Below are 12,766 nucleotides of genomic sequence, written 5' to 3' on the forward strand. Positions count from 1 at the left end.
ACTGTTTTCCATTGCGTTCCATCTAACAAGCACTAAGTATGTATATATTTTACACGGGATATGTGTGGGTGGGGTGGTCAGTGCGGTGGTGGGCTCACCTTGTCGCCGCTGCACTTGCACAGAGCGTCGTCCTCGTCTTCATTGCGTCCGCAGTCGGGGATGCCATCGCAGACGCTCTCAATCGAAATGCAATCGCGATTGTGGCACGCGAATTCGATGTTTTCGAGGCATGTCTGGGGTGAGCTGTCTATACGTGCGGCGTTTTATTTTTTTTTTGTTGGGGGTGTTGATGATGGGTGACACAACGGGGCATATGTATAATCGCAATGATAATAAAACAAGCCATAACGAGAATGGAAAGAAAGAGAGGAAGCGTGAGCGGTGCATGTTTATGTACAGGCATGAGCTGTATGAGGCATATCAATTAAAAGAGCTTATAAACTAAATGCTTAACTAACTAAATTGTAATTGTGCGTGTGTGTGTGCGCTGGGGCAGGGATGGTTATAGCTAAAGTAGGTTTCTATGTTCCAAACGTGGCATGCTCTTTTACTTAACCCAACGCTTCCTAAACCATCAACGTGACTTAGATTTTTTAAGGTAATGTTACCAATTATCCTATACCAGTTATTAATCCATTTATGTATGCTCGGTATTATTGCAACAAAAGCTGGGGAAACGAAAATACTTTTTCATCGCCTATTCCTGTTACTCTCAGGGTATTTTGTTTTAACCATTTTTTGTTGCAAACGAACCTCTACCCACTTAAGTATGCTACACTTTTCACCGATTTTCAAGGACACCTACTCGCTACGCCAACTGTTGTTATTGGGTTAGAAGTCGTGGTCGCGATTGTTGTCGTTTTCGTTGCCCATGGCCATCGCGATGCTTCGGTGGCTCTGGTGGTATTGCGACGCTCCAGAAGACCTGGGCCCTGGGTGGTGAATCTGGAGGGGGGCGTGGCCGCGGTCAAGGGGCGTCGAGTCGTGGTGTGACGTTGATACTGCTCGCAGGACTTCTCGTCGCTCATATCATTGCAGTGATAGAAGCCATCGCACCGCAAGTGCAGCGGGATGCAAACATTCGAGGTGGTGCAGCGGAATTGGTTGCTTGCACATGGATTTTGAGAATTGGCCTTCTCATAGACATTACTCGGCTGGTACACCTGGTACTCGCTGGCGTCCATTTCGTGCAGCCAATCGTCGTGCTTGGACGCTGGCCTCCGCGGCTGGTGGCCAATGGGTATGCCCACCCTATCCTCCTCTTCGTCTTCGACTGTTATCGTCCGGTTATTAATTTGGTTGAGGGTTTACGATTAACGATTCACGGCACATGAGACAACCGCATGCAGACCACGGATTTTGGGTTAGGGGGAGTATTGATAGCACATGCATTTAATTTTTAAAAAATTCGTTGAGCCAATTCGTAGATCGTCGCATTTGCGGGTATTTTTCCAGAGTGGGTTGACGTGCAGTTAATCGATTAATTTTTGGGCATTTGGTAACCAAAACCAGGGGTTTTCAATACACATTTTATCGTGTGGGAGGGGGAGAAGAAAAATAAAATATTTCGAGTTAAAATCAAAATCAAAGAAATATTGGTTGACACACACACTTCGATAAGTGACTATCGCACAGATAGCGATTAAAGCGATTTCAACGGAAGGGGCACACAGATGACAGCTGACAAGAAGGTGGTAAGACGGAGATAGAAACACAGAGAGAGCGAGAGAGACCAACACCAGTAATCGATTTTAGTTACCCAGGAAGAGGCATCAAAGCAAAGCAGAACAGTAAAACTTATCGATTACACGAAACGCTTACCGCAGTTAACCTCATCGGAATAATCGTTGCAATCGTAGATATTATCGCACACCTGACGCATTGGTATGCACTCACCAGTCCCGCAATGGAACTCATCAAAGCGACATTCCTCGCTATCATAGCCACCTGGCGACGACGATCGATATTTATCGATAGCACGCATTTGTTAGTGTTTGTTCGGTATTTGTGAATGTTTCGGTGAGGTGGAGTGGGTGATGTGACTTGATCAATTTTGCAATGAAGTGATAGGGAAAAGGATAAACTTACCGCTTCTCCACGGAGAATTCTTAAAAAACAGAAGCAACAAAGCTCCGTATTTTACTCACCCTCGCAGTAGCGCTCATCGGAAATGTCCTCGGGACAATCGATGTTGCCATTGCAGAGTAGTTCCTTGGCTATACAGGTGCCGTCGTCACACTGCCACTTGTCGTACAGACAGGCTGCATTCCCATAAGAGAAGCGAAGCGGGAAAAAAGAGCAAGGAAGAGACATCGATACTTATCGAGGATAATTTATCCAAAACCGGACACCTACGACAGCCCTCCTCGTCCGATCGATCGTTCGGACAATCGGCCCGACCATCGCAGCGATGGACAATCGATATGCAGCTCAAGTCCCGGCACGTAAATTTGCCCTTGGGGCAGGTGTATCGTAGCTTGGGTACAACTGTACCGCGGCAGCATTAAAGGAAGATTCAAATGGAAATTGAAAGTGATGAGGAAATGATGAGATGGTAAGAAAAAACGGTGTGTTGTGTATGAGGTGTTGCCCTCTCTTCAACACATCATAAACACGAAGTATGAGGGTGGTTGGATGTACTATGTAGAGGTGGGGTGGCTGATGGGGTGGTGTTAACTCACTTCCGTCGCAATGCTCCTCGTCGTCGCCGTCACTGCAATCGGAGTGACCGTCGCATTGCTGGCTCACACTGATACAGCGCGTGCCGTCGCGACATTGGTACTCCATTCCGCTGCAGGCGGCGGCTGTTAGTAGATTGGGTTAGTGGTAGCGGTTAGCATGTCGTCGGGGTTAGAGGAGAAAAGAGAGATGGGGTTAGTAGAGCTGTGGGCTAGCCGACGGCTTTCGACGGGCAACTTATTCTAAGTCTTAGATACTTTAAGCTTAGCCACTACAAAACGGTTCTAGTTATTAAAGCGGAAGTTAATCCATAGAGCGAGGCAGAGATAGAAAGAGAGAGCGTATCACTCTCACTTAATGTGTTTAGATACTTTAAGCTTAGATACCTCGTTTGGTATCCACATGTTAAGAGTGATCATAGGAACCGTTTGTTCTACGTCTTAGATACTAAAATCGCATAGTTAACTAAAAGTTAAGGGGTGTACTATAGGTGCACCCTTACATTTCTTGATTAGCACTGTATTCTCTACTGGATTCTAGATGAACCGAGTCTATGTATATATCACTTACGGCACTCCTCGTTCTCGTCCTCGCCTTCGCTACAATCCGAAACGTTGTTGCATCGCTTTCTGGCATCGATGCAGTCGCCATTATTGCATCTAAACTCGTTGGCCTGGCACTCTGCAAATACATAAAAATGGGGGATATTTATATTTGGAACGCCAGATGGATTTGACAGCCTGCAATTAGATGACAACCGGATGCAGTTTAACAAGGACTTCCGCCGGCCGATGGAAATACTTCTACATCGCCAACTCCGACACCCCCGTCCGTCATCAACTTGAAAGCAAAAGTTTGTTAGGTGTTTGTTGTGTGACAGGACTGGCATCCCCGCCCTCGTTAGCCACAGTTTCCTGTGCATGTCTGTTGGCCTTTTGAACCCTTTTTTCCGCCGGACTCCGCTTAATATTTCATACAGGAGGAGCAGCAGCACAAGACTCTTAAGCAATTTCACAAATATTTTTGGACAATTTTTTTTTCCAGCCCCATTCAAAGTGACACAACGCGGATTTGATTACAAGCAGCCGGAAAATTCGCGTAGAGGGGTATAGATAACAAAGGGAGCTGGGGCAAAAGGCAGAAGAGCCGCGAGCAGCGGCTAATTAAAAGCAAAGAAAAGTTAAGTGAACATTTAAGGGAGTGTGGGTGTCGTAATCAGAGGAGCTTAAAGTAAAAGCCAATTCAGAAGCAAACAATAAGCGATGATTTCACTTTGTGCTCCACAATGTTTAGCTTAGCCATTGAGCTGAATAACAACGACTATATTTAAGAAAATTCTTAGCATAGCTTAGGTGTGTACAGCGATCATTACAAGCCGCCGAAATAATTGCTTATATTTATAAACAAAATTTAAACTGCGACTTAGTTTTGCAGGCACTGGGGTTATTGGCCCCGCAAGTCAACAATTTGTCATCGCGAATGTGGCAGTTAATGTGGAACTGCAGTGGCGAAAACTTAAGCAACTTTTGGGCCGCACACAAATCGCCAAAGTTTTCCATTCGGCAATTTTCAACACGAAGGCGAGCGAAATTCCGGCCAACAATTTGACAATTTCATTGCGGACAGACAGACAGACAGGCGAAAAAAAGTGAGGGAAGGGCACCTGCACCTCAAGTCAATTTGCAAACGGAGGCAAATATGATTTTTCGCTGATGTTCCTTGGCCTCTGTTTGTTTTTATTTGCCAACTGCCGCTTATTGACATTAAAGATTCAAATAGTGGGCGAAAGCAGAAGGGCACACAAAGGATTTTCGGCTGCCAAAGGTTGTTGGGCTCCAATTATTTGGCCAGACGTGTGATCCTAATCCTTTTGACGGCCCCACACAAGCTACAAATTATAATCCGCAGTCGGAAAACAAGTTTTTCTTTCGTGCATTTTCTTGATAAAGGTGAAATTTCGAAGGGAATGGGTTTATGGTCCAGCTGGGGATTTACTCCTTTCACTTTTTGTTCTCATTTTTTGTTATTTGAACAATTTAATAGGTGTTATTTTTTTGGAATTTCAATCCATTTATGTATCTTAGGTTTAGTTATAATCCACAAAATGACAGAAGGGAATCTATGCCAATTCGTTTGGTGGCAAAGTGACAACTTCTTTAAATATTGGTTATATCAATTACTGCTTTCAGCATTCTCCGTGCCCATAAATTTGTCCCTAATGACTGTTACCTGCCACTCGTTCCCGCATTGCACTACTTTGCAGCTCCTTTGGCTCCACAGTTGCATTGTGTCCTCCTCGCTGAGTGTCAAATAGATTTTCTCAACCGAAGGAAAGCTTTTACATTCTTTTCTTTGCTCCCTTGAAATGGGATCAGTTGGGATGGCTGACTGACTTTATTTTTTATTTTTTTTTTGCCTTTTCCCAGTTGGCTTGCACTTGAACTTAAAGCGCCGCCAGAAAGTATGCAACACACATACAAATGCGGCGGAAAAAATAGCACTGCATTTTGTGAATCATGCACTTTGATTTGCATGCAAAGAGTGCAATGGTTAATAGTCAATATGCTGGTGAATTTGCCCTTTAGATAACGATATATTGTCGAAATCCGAATGGTAAAAGTAGCGCTATTCATCCAGCCGCAGCTGTGCGTATCTTCGAACGAAAAAAATGGTCGTGCATGCGGTGGGGAAAAGCTGGGAAGGAAGAGCTGGGAAAAGGAGGGCTAAATTCGAGTCGATAATTGATACGCGCGGGCGCATGGAAAACTCAAAAGAGCGCCAACAGGCCAAAAGCCGCAAACAAACAAGTTAAGAGGTGTGTGTGTTCGGGTTTTCGGTGGGGGCCAAGATAGACCAGTAATGTGGGGTTATGCAAAAAAAAAAAAAAAAAACTGTTCACTCTGCTGCCACGAAAATTGTATAAAAATTCAGATGAGATTTAGCGCGAGGAAAAGCTGTTTAACAGCAATTTGTAAAAAGTATTTTTGATTTGATTATTGCTCGTTAGCGCTTAGCGTTCCATCGAATCATTAACTCGCATTTATGAACAGCCAAAGTGCTTTGGAGGGGGGCGGGAAAACAGCATTAGAGTCTGCCTTAAAGCTGCGACACGAGTGGTAAAAAGTGCGAGTAAACATCCGCACAAAATTGGTAAAGAGTCTGGTCTGGCATGCAAAAGTGTTATTACCTTAACCTTGCAACCTTAGCCACCAGCCCCCCGCCCAGAAGAAACCTCTTAATTACGGACCCCCAAAAAAACTATCAGCGATAAACATTCATTTCGGTGTTACGCGGATGACTAATCGATTTCCGTTTCCGCTTCGGCTTCGGCTTTTCGGTGCGCTAGACGGGAGTTAGCCAAGCAGGTAAGGAAGGGGTTAAACAGGAAGAGTGGGCCATGTCCCGATGCAAATCTGGCATATGTGGCGTATGCGTGATGCCTCATATTATTAATGGCCAATATTTGGTTGGGAAGGGGCGACAGAGAATGGGAAATGGCCCAGACAACATTGTCGGTTCGTTTAATTATGGTTTTCCTTTTTGGAAATTCAACTATCTTGATTGTGGCTACTGTAGGACTTGGTGAATAACAAGGAGTTGTAAGCCAAACTCTAAAGTTCTAGCGTATAATAGTTTGTATTTTTTTTACGAATGTATAAAGAAAATTTAGTTTTTGCGATCCAATGATTCATTTGGGATTTATGATCTAAGCAGCTCGGTTGAATCAATCTCCGTCAATCAAAGCACTCAAATGCCGCCTAGCCCATCATTCATGATCGCATTCATTCAGCTATTTCGGCAGAGTTTCGCGAACCCAAACCGCAACCCTTAACCCCCTGCTGCCGGCAGGGGCTGGGCTAGAATGCATGTCAAGTGGCAGCAGGGCGACGCACTCGAATGACACAGAGACAGGGACACACCGCACTCTGATTGATGGCTTGATTCATATTCATATTCATATACTCAAACTGGTGTGTGCACTCACTGTTCTTCGCTCGGCTTTTTCGGCTATGTAAACACTGCCAACAGTCGACGTCAAAATGGCAGCTTAACACGAAGCTCATGAATATGCACACATTCCTCATCCACATCCTCTTCCCTCCCCCGCCGAGCCTTAACCCCTTGGTGCAGCGCGTTATTTAATGAGTCATTAGCTGGGGGGCTGAGGACTGGGGGTTAGGGGGTTACGGGGTCAGGGGTTTCGGAGGTCGTAAAGGTTGCCCCCGAGTGTTTAGCTTTTGGTTGCAGTTAGCTTAACTCGCGAAGGATAGGGAATCCGTGTCACAAACCAGTGACAGTTGTCAGTGCAGCAATGCACTGCGAGAAACACTTTCCTCTATTGAAGTATTTCAAAAAAAGGGACGAATGGCTGTCCAGTTTAGGTGCGATTTCCACCCGATTTCCACCCCCGCTAAAGAGGGGGCAAGTAAAGGGGGCTCTCCATGCAGCAGCTGCCAAAGGAAGGAGGGCGGGTGGGGGGCGACAATTATGTGGCGTCTGCAGTTTTAAGTGCGCCTTTGCATGTGACTCTGTTTGCCCAGGCCCAAGCAGCGGCTCCTTGCCATCGCCCACCTCGTGACCCCCCAACCACCAACCCACTTCCCCACTTGCCACTTGCCACTTTCCCCTTGCCACGCCACTCGGGCGCTTCTTCAATCTATTGCACATTTCACTTATTCATTTCGGAACCGTAAACACACAATGAAAATGTCGCATAAATAAGCTCAAAACAAAAACAAGAATCCAGCGGAAAACCAGCGGCGGCAACAACTTGTTGGCCCAAACTCCCTCCGTGTTTTCTTTTTGTTTTTGTGAAATGCCCTGGTAAATCGATGCGATTGTTTGACGTTGGCATGTGTGCCTGCCACGCCCCCTCCTCGTTCCTCGCTCGAAAAAAAAGGACCTGTCTGCGGGTTAAAGTTTAGCCACTGATTTGTCGCATTCCATGCGCAATGTGACAAACGTTAATTTTTGTGGCTTGTTTTGCATAAACTTTTGCTGTAAGACATAATCCTCGGGGAAGGGGGAGCGGCAAGGGGTGTTTGCCGGTGGAGGGTGGAGGGTTAAGGGTTCAGAGTTCAGGGGTTGCGTTGTCATTGCGTGCGTCGTCTTAGTTACTCGGCCAATTTATGGCAAATTAAATAAATTTATCATTTGCGGCCACAGTTGCAGCCGCAGCTCTATAAAGAACCCATACATTCAAGACCTACACTTGGATACAAAAAAAAAAAAAAATAAAAATAAGGTAAACAAATTTTTGTTTTGCTCAAGAGGAGATTTTTCTATATACATTTCATGTGTAAGCTTTTAAAAAAATATTTTTATATCTGTCGTTGTAAACTAAAAAGTATGGAAGATGTTTGATAAAATCATGATACCAGAAAAAAGAAAATATAACTGATAATGCGAATCCACTGATTTCAAGCAAAATATGACTGGATTAATATGGTCGGCGACTGAAGGATTATGTCAAACTGGATTCCAGATGACATCAGGCTAGAACTAGATCAATGTGAACTGAGTTGTTTCCGCACGGTCGTCGGTGGCATGCTCGTGGCTCCCGGTTGCAAGTTGCCGGTTGCCAGTTGCTGGTTGCTGGTTGCCGCCCTTCGAGGTCCGTGGACAAAGTAAAAGTGTCAGCGCGTGCCAGGCACCAGCGACAAAGGGAAACGGAAGGCGGCGAACAGCAAACGGAAACCGAAAACCGTAGTAGGAGTTTTCCCAAGGAGGAGTTTTCCAAGGAGCACTAGCAGGAGCAGGAGCAGGAGCATCGGGATGGCAAAGAAACCCAACCTGAGAGTGGGAGACAAGCCCAAAAACGAATCGTCTATTTTTTTCTACCCATTTCTTTGCGTTTTGTTTGCAAGTTTTTAAATACTTTTGCGGCGGCCAAAACGGGGGAAAGGGCGAAAAGTCAAACGGGCAAAGCCGCAACATGAGCCACACAACGTCGGTGGCAACAAAACCAACAAAAGTCAGCGGCCAGCAATTAACGGAGTTTCGGCTAGCAAACTGGTCAAACAGGCACACAAATACGGTTACTTTAAAACTATTAAGCATATTAAAAAAAACATAGTGCAGACCTTAACATCGAACTCTTAGGGAGGCTTAAAAAAAAAGGAAGGCAATCAATGAAGATATGATAATTATGAATTAAATTTGCGATTAAATATTTATTCGCACCCATAACAAGCGCACTTAAAATTCGAGCACCCGGAAACCCCTTCTGTTTGCCATAATTTGCACCGCAACTGTCTGGAAAATATCAAATCAGAGCATATGGTCGCTGGCTATCCATTTGTTTGCACAACATGTCGTATGCGTGATTTGGCTGGCCTCCCTCACTGTCTTTTTGTTTTTGGTTTATGAGTTGACTTTGGACTGCATTCGTGGGGCAGCGGCATGAAATGCAATGCAAATATGTATATATATGCATCAGCAGCCAGCGCATATGTAAATATTTTATGCAATTTATTTATTTAATTTTCAAGTCTTGAGAGGGGACGCGAGTGCTCGCTATCTTCTGATATATCGCTGAGCAATTAAATGCTATCGGCCAGAGAGACGTCAAAAACATACATATGTACATCTGTATATACCCGCACGGATACGGACACGCGGACATACGGACACGCGGACATACGGACATGGGTGTTCAGATGTATACATATGCATATATAGATGGTGGAAAGGAGCAGGCTATAAGTAGGGAAATTGGAGAGACACGTTCAATCCAGCGATTGTCATTAATCATTGCGGGCGGCCAGACATAACCATAATAACCATTTTGTGGCCAAATATTTGTTGGCCGCGGCCAGCGGAAACAATTTCTATGATTGTGCCAGGACACGCTTCAGTTTCAGTTTCAGTTCCAGTTCCAGTTTCGGCTACGACTCCCCCCTCAGCGCTGCCCTTCCCCTTAAATCAGCAAACAACCGGCTGAATCATGAAGTTCATTGCCAAATGCAGTCCAACATTCGGAATGGATATGCAAATTCAGAGTGTGCAACTGATCGATGACCGAGGAACAACAAATGACGCAAATGGAGGGGGAGTCACGAAGTTAGAGATGCGGATATTAGCCCAGATAGATGGAAAATATGTGCCCAAAATGATGGGGTCGCCCTTAAAGTCAGTCACATTTCCAGAGATATCAGCGAAAACTTGAAAACATCTGGTTACATCTAGTTCAGTATATAATTTTGATTGGCTATGTATCGCCTTGGTCATTTTCCGATTTAATCTACTAACCCTGCCGCTCTTCGATTTTCTACTGATTCATTCAATGAATAACTAATGAAATTAGCTCGTGGCATATTCATATTCCTTGGCAATCATTCGATTGGAATGCACTTTCAATTCCCGACTTGCATGCAGGGAGCTTTGCCCATAGAAGAATCCATCGGATGCGATCTGTATATTATACTCCCCTTGTGGATTCCCCAGCGGAATATTAATGGTGCAACGTGCGGCGTCGCTTTGTGAGTTTCTGTCTCTTTCTGCACTGTTCTCGATCTCTTTCTGAATATCATCATCGTCTTTCCGCAGCATCAGCTGTCGGCCGATGATGTCAAGCTGCCTGTAATAGCAATTACAAATCGTTCAAATGCATTTATGCATGTTCTCGTGCCTGCATTCTTACACTCAAAAAAAATGAGTATATAGTTGTTGGTTGTAGTTTTTTCTTTAAAAATACTATCCAAAATGAAATTATATGAATGAATTATGCTTTTTAAATGCGTCTGGCAGAGTGAACTATATTTTTTTTTCAGTGTAGCAGCAATCGTGAGTGTGTGATCTACACTGCCTCCCTCCTCCTCCCTCCCCCCTCCGCTCTTCCACTCAATATATCTAATTTTGCTATTTTCGCTGGCGTTGCGCCGACATCGCTTATCGTTTTGGATGCTCGATTAAAATTCTTTACTTCATTTCGATAACGAGTGTAGGCCAGAGTTTTGTTGTATCTCAGATTTTTGCCTTGCTGATAAAATATTAAAAAAAAAAACACAAACGCAGACGCTCATGCCCAAGTAACCCAGTAAAATCCACCTCGTGGCGCCACTCGCTCCGCCACAAGTTCTGCATGTTCGAGTCAAGTGGGTGCAGCCACAATTGAAGTGCATTATCGACGAGCTTAATACCCCGCAGATTGCCTAGAATTGCCGCTGAGCTCATTAGGCAGGTGTGATCGCACTCATGAATTATTCATCTATGTGTGTACGAGTATGAGGTTGTGCGTATAAGAAGCGCGAGGATTGAGTCAAAGGAATTTAAATGGATTATTATGGGGATTACATTTGCCAAGGCCTGCCATTATCATTATCCCTCTCATGCCAAAAATATGCGCGAAATAATTTATTTCTCCAATACTTCCTAAGGCCATAACCTAACTGGATGGGCACCAGTTCCATATCCGAATCCGGCCGTTTTCCCCTCGGTTTCTCCGCGGCGCTTTCCGCTTTCGTTTTGCAAATTGATTTCCTTTTCGCAATTCAAATGCCGCCGCAGTTTCCCTTTTCGATGGATGAATCTGAGGGCCTATCGCTGGGAAATCGCTGAATGTATCTGCTAGATGCATTATGCGGTATCTGACCGCATCTGCAGTGCGCTCGTAAATTCACTTTTGCTGTCCCGTTGTCGGTCGTTCGTTGTTCGCTGTTCGCTGTTCGCCGTACACGTTGTTCCAGTTGTCATGCAAGTCTGTCAGCATTTCTGCCATTTGCATTAGAGTTGGACAAATAAACTACATAAGTAAACAGAAATGGAAAAAAAACACTGTCTAAAACTCTGACAAGCGATGCTGGGAACACAAATTAATAAATAAGCTACATTTGTGCAGTGCACGTGCCAAACACTTCAGCTGTCTTAGTTACGAGCTGCACGAATGCAGTGGCAATTAATAGCATGCATTAGGTGCGCTACACTGAGAAAAGAAGTGGGAAATCGTAGTACTAATGCAGACAATCCAATCGAGATGGCGTACTAGTATTCCTAAACTATGATCTAGTTAGTTTCAATGATTTAAGCTGGCACAAGTTCTCCCCAACTGCTATTCAAGGAAATGCATATGCAGGATCCTAGTTTGAATTCAATACTGCACTTGCCGTCCCATGAATTTTGCATAATTGGATATCGGGTTACTGGTTAGCTACATTCTCGCAGTGCATATGGAGAAGGTAATGTATCGAATTGAATCGAATCGAATCGAATCTTCGGATATTCTGTATCTGAATGGCGAGCGAGGCCAAGTTGAGTTGCAATCGTCACCCGTCCGTCAATCGGGCCAATCAAATGTTAATTCTAATTGCATTGCCACTGCATAAATTTGTATAAGTCGAGTATCTTTAAGATACCGGGAATTAAGTCACGTATTTAATCAGCTAAACAGATTTCCCTCTTTTCCGCATACGCAACAATGTCTGGCCATTTCCCATTTTCCCCCACAATCCAGATCCCATTTCGATTTCGTCTCGAGTTTTCAGTTCGGTTTTTACTCCCGGTCCAGGCGCAAATATCAAATCTCATTGCGAAAAACTTTTCTTTTCGTATAATCTGCAAGGCGACTTTTCTCTAGGTTCTCTTGACATTTCGCACGCGCCTTCAACAAGCAAATTACGTGCCTGGAAAACGCTGGCGGGCGGCGGGCGGCGGGTGGCGGGTGGCTGGTGGAAAACTGTGAAAAGCTTCTGTGTATAGTCATATGCCCAATGGCATTTAGACGTTTTGACATTTTTGTTAATGGCATAAGCATCAAATTACATACAAGTCAGCAAAGAATCAGAATCAGTGAAGGGTTTTCCACACACACACGCACACAAACAAACAAACACACACTCGTACGAGTACAAAGGAGGAAAATCTCGGCAAGCATGAGCAACTTTAATCCAAAGGCAAGGCGAAAGCAAACAATTCTGGCCAAGCGGTAAACAAGCGTTAAGTTAACCCTGAAAAAATAAAATAGAATTAAACAGAACAAACAGTGTGGCGCTGGCACTGCAAATGGGAAATGCACTCCGCAGCGTTTTCTAATTGTTCTCGCAGAAGGCGCTTACATCAGCGCATGAGCATTCAGCTCGACGCCTTCCCA

General features: G+C 44.5%; 1 protein-coding gene across 33 annotated transcripts in view; it reads right to left on the bottom strand.

The window, feature by feature from the left end:
* The window catches only part of LOC117147036 (basement membrane-specific heparan sulfate proteoglycan core protein), a 73,187-nt gene that overhangs the window by 27,389 nt on the left and 33,032 nt on the right, over positions 1 to 12,766 (bottom strand). For 18 of the 33 annotated variants that reach the window (XM_033313736.1, XM_033313748.1, XM_033313746.1 and 15 more), the window contains 3 exons: positions 3,250 to 3,360; positions 806 to 1,273; positions 99 to 247 (listed from right to left, as the gene is read on the bottom strand). In XM_033313736.1, coding sequence (XP_033169627.1) covers positions 99 to 247; positions 806 to 1,273; positions 3,250 to 3,360 — 728 coding nt within the window. Of the gene's footprint in view, positions 1 to 98; positions 248 to 805; positions 1,274 to 1,821; positions 1,948 to 2,681; positions 2,805 to 3,249; positions 3,361 to 12,766 lie in introns of all 33 variants that reach the window. The other 15 variants (XM_033313749.1, XM_033313762.1, XM_033313761.1 and 12 more) reach the window with 4 other exon arrangements.

The sequence above is a fragment of the Drosophila mauritiana genome, chromosome X (genome assembly GCF_004382145.1).
Source record: "Drosophila mauritiana strain mau12 chromosome X, ASM438214v1, whole genome shotgun sequence".
NCBI classification, from domain to species: domain Eukaryota; kingdom Metazoa; phylum Arthropoda; class Insecta; order Diptera; family Drosophilidae; genus Drosophila; species Drosophila mauritiana.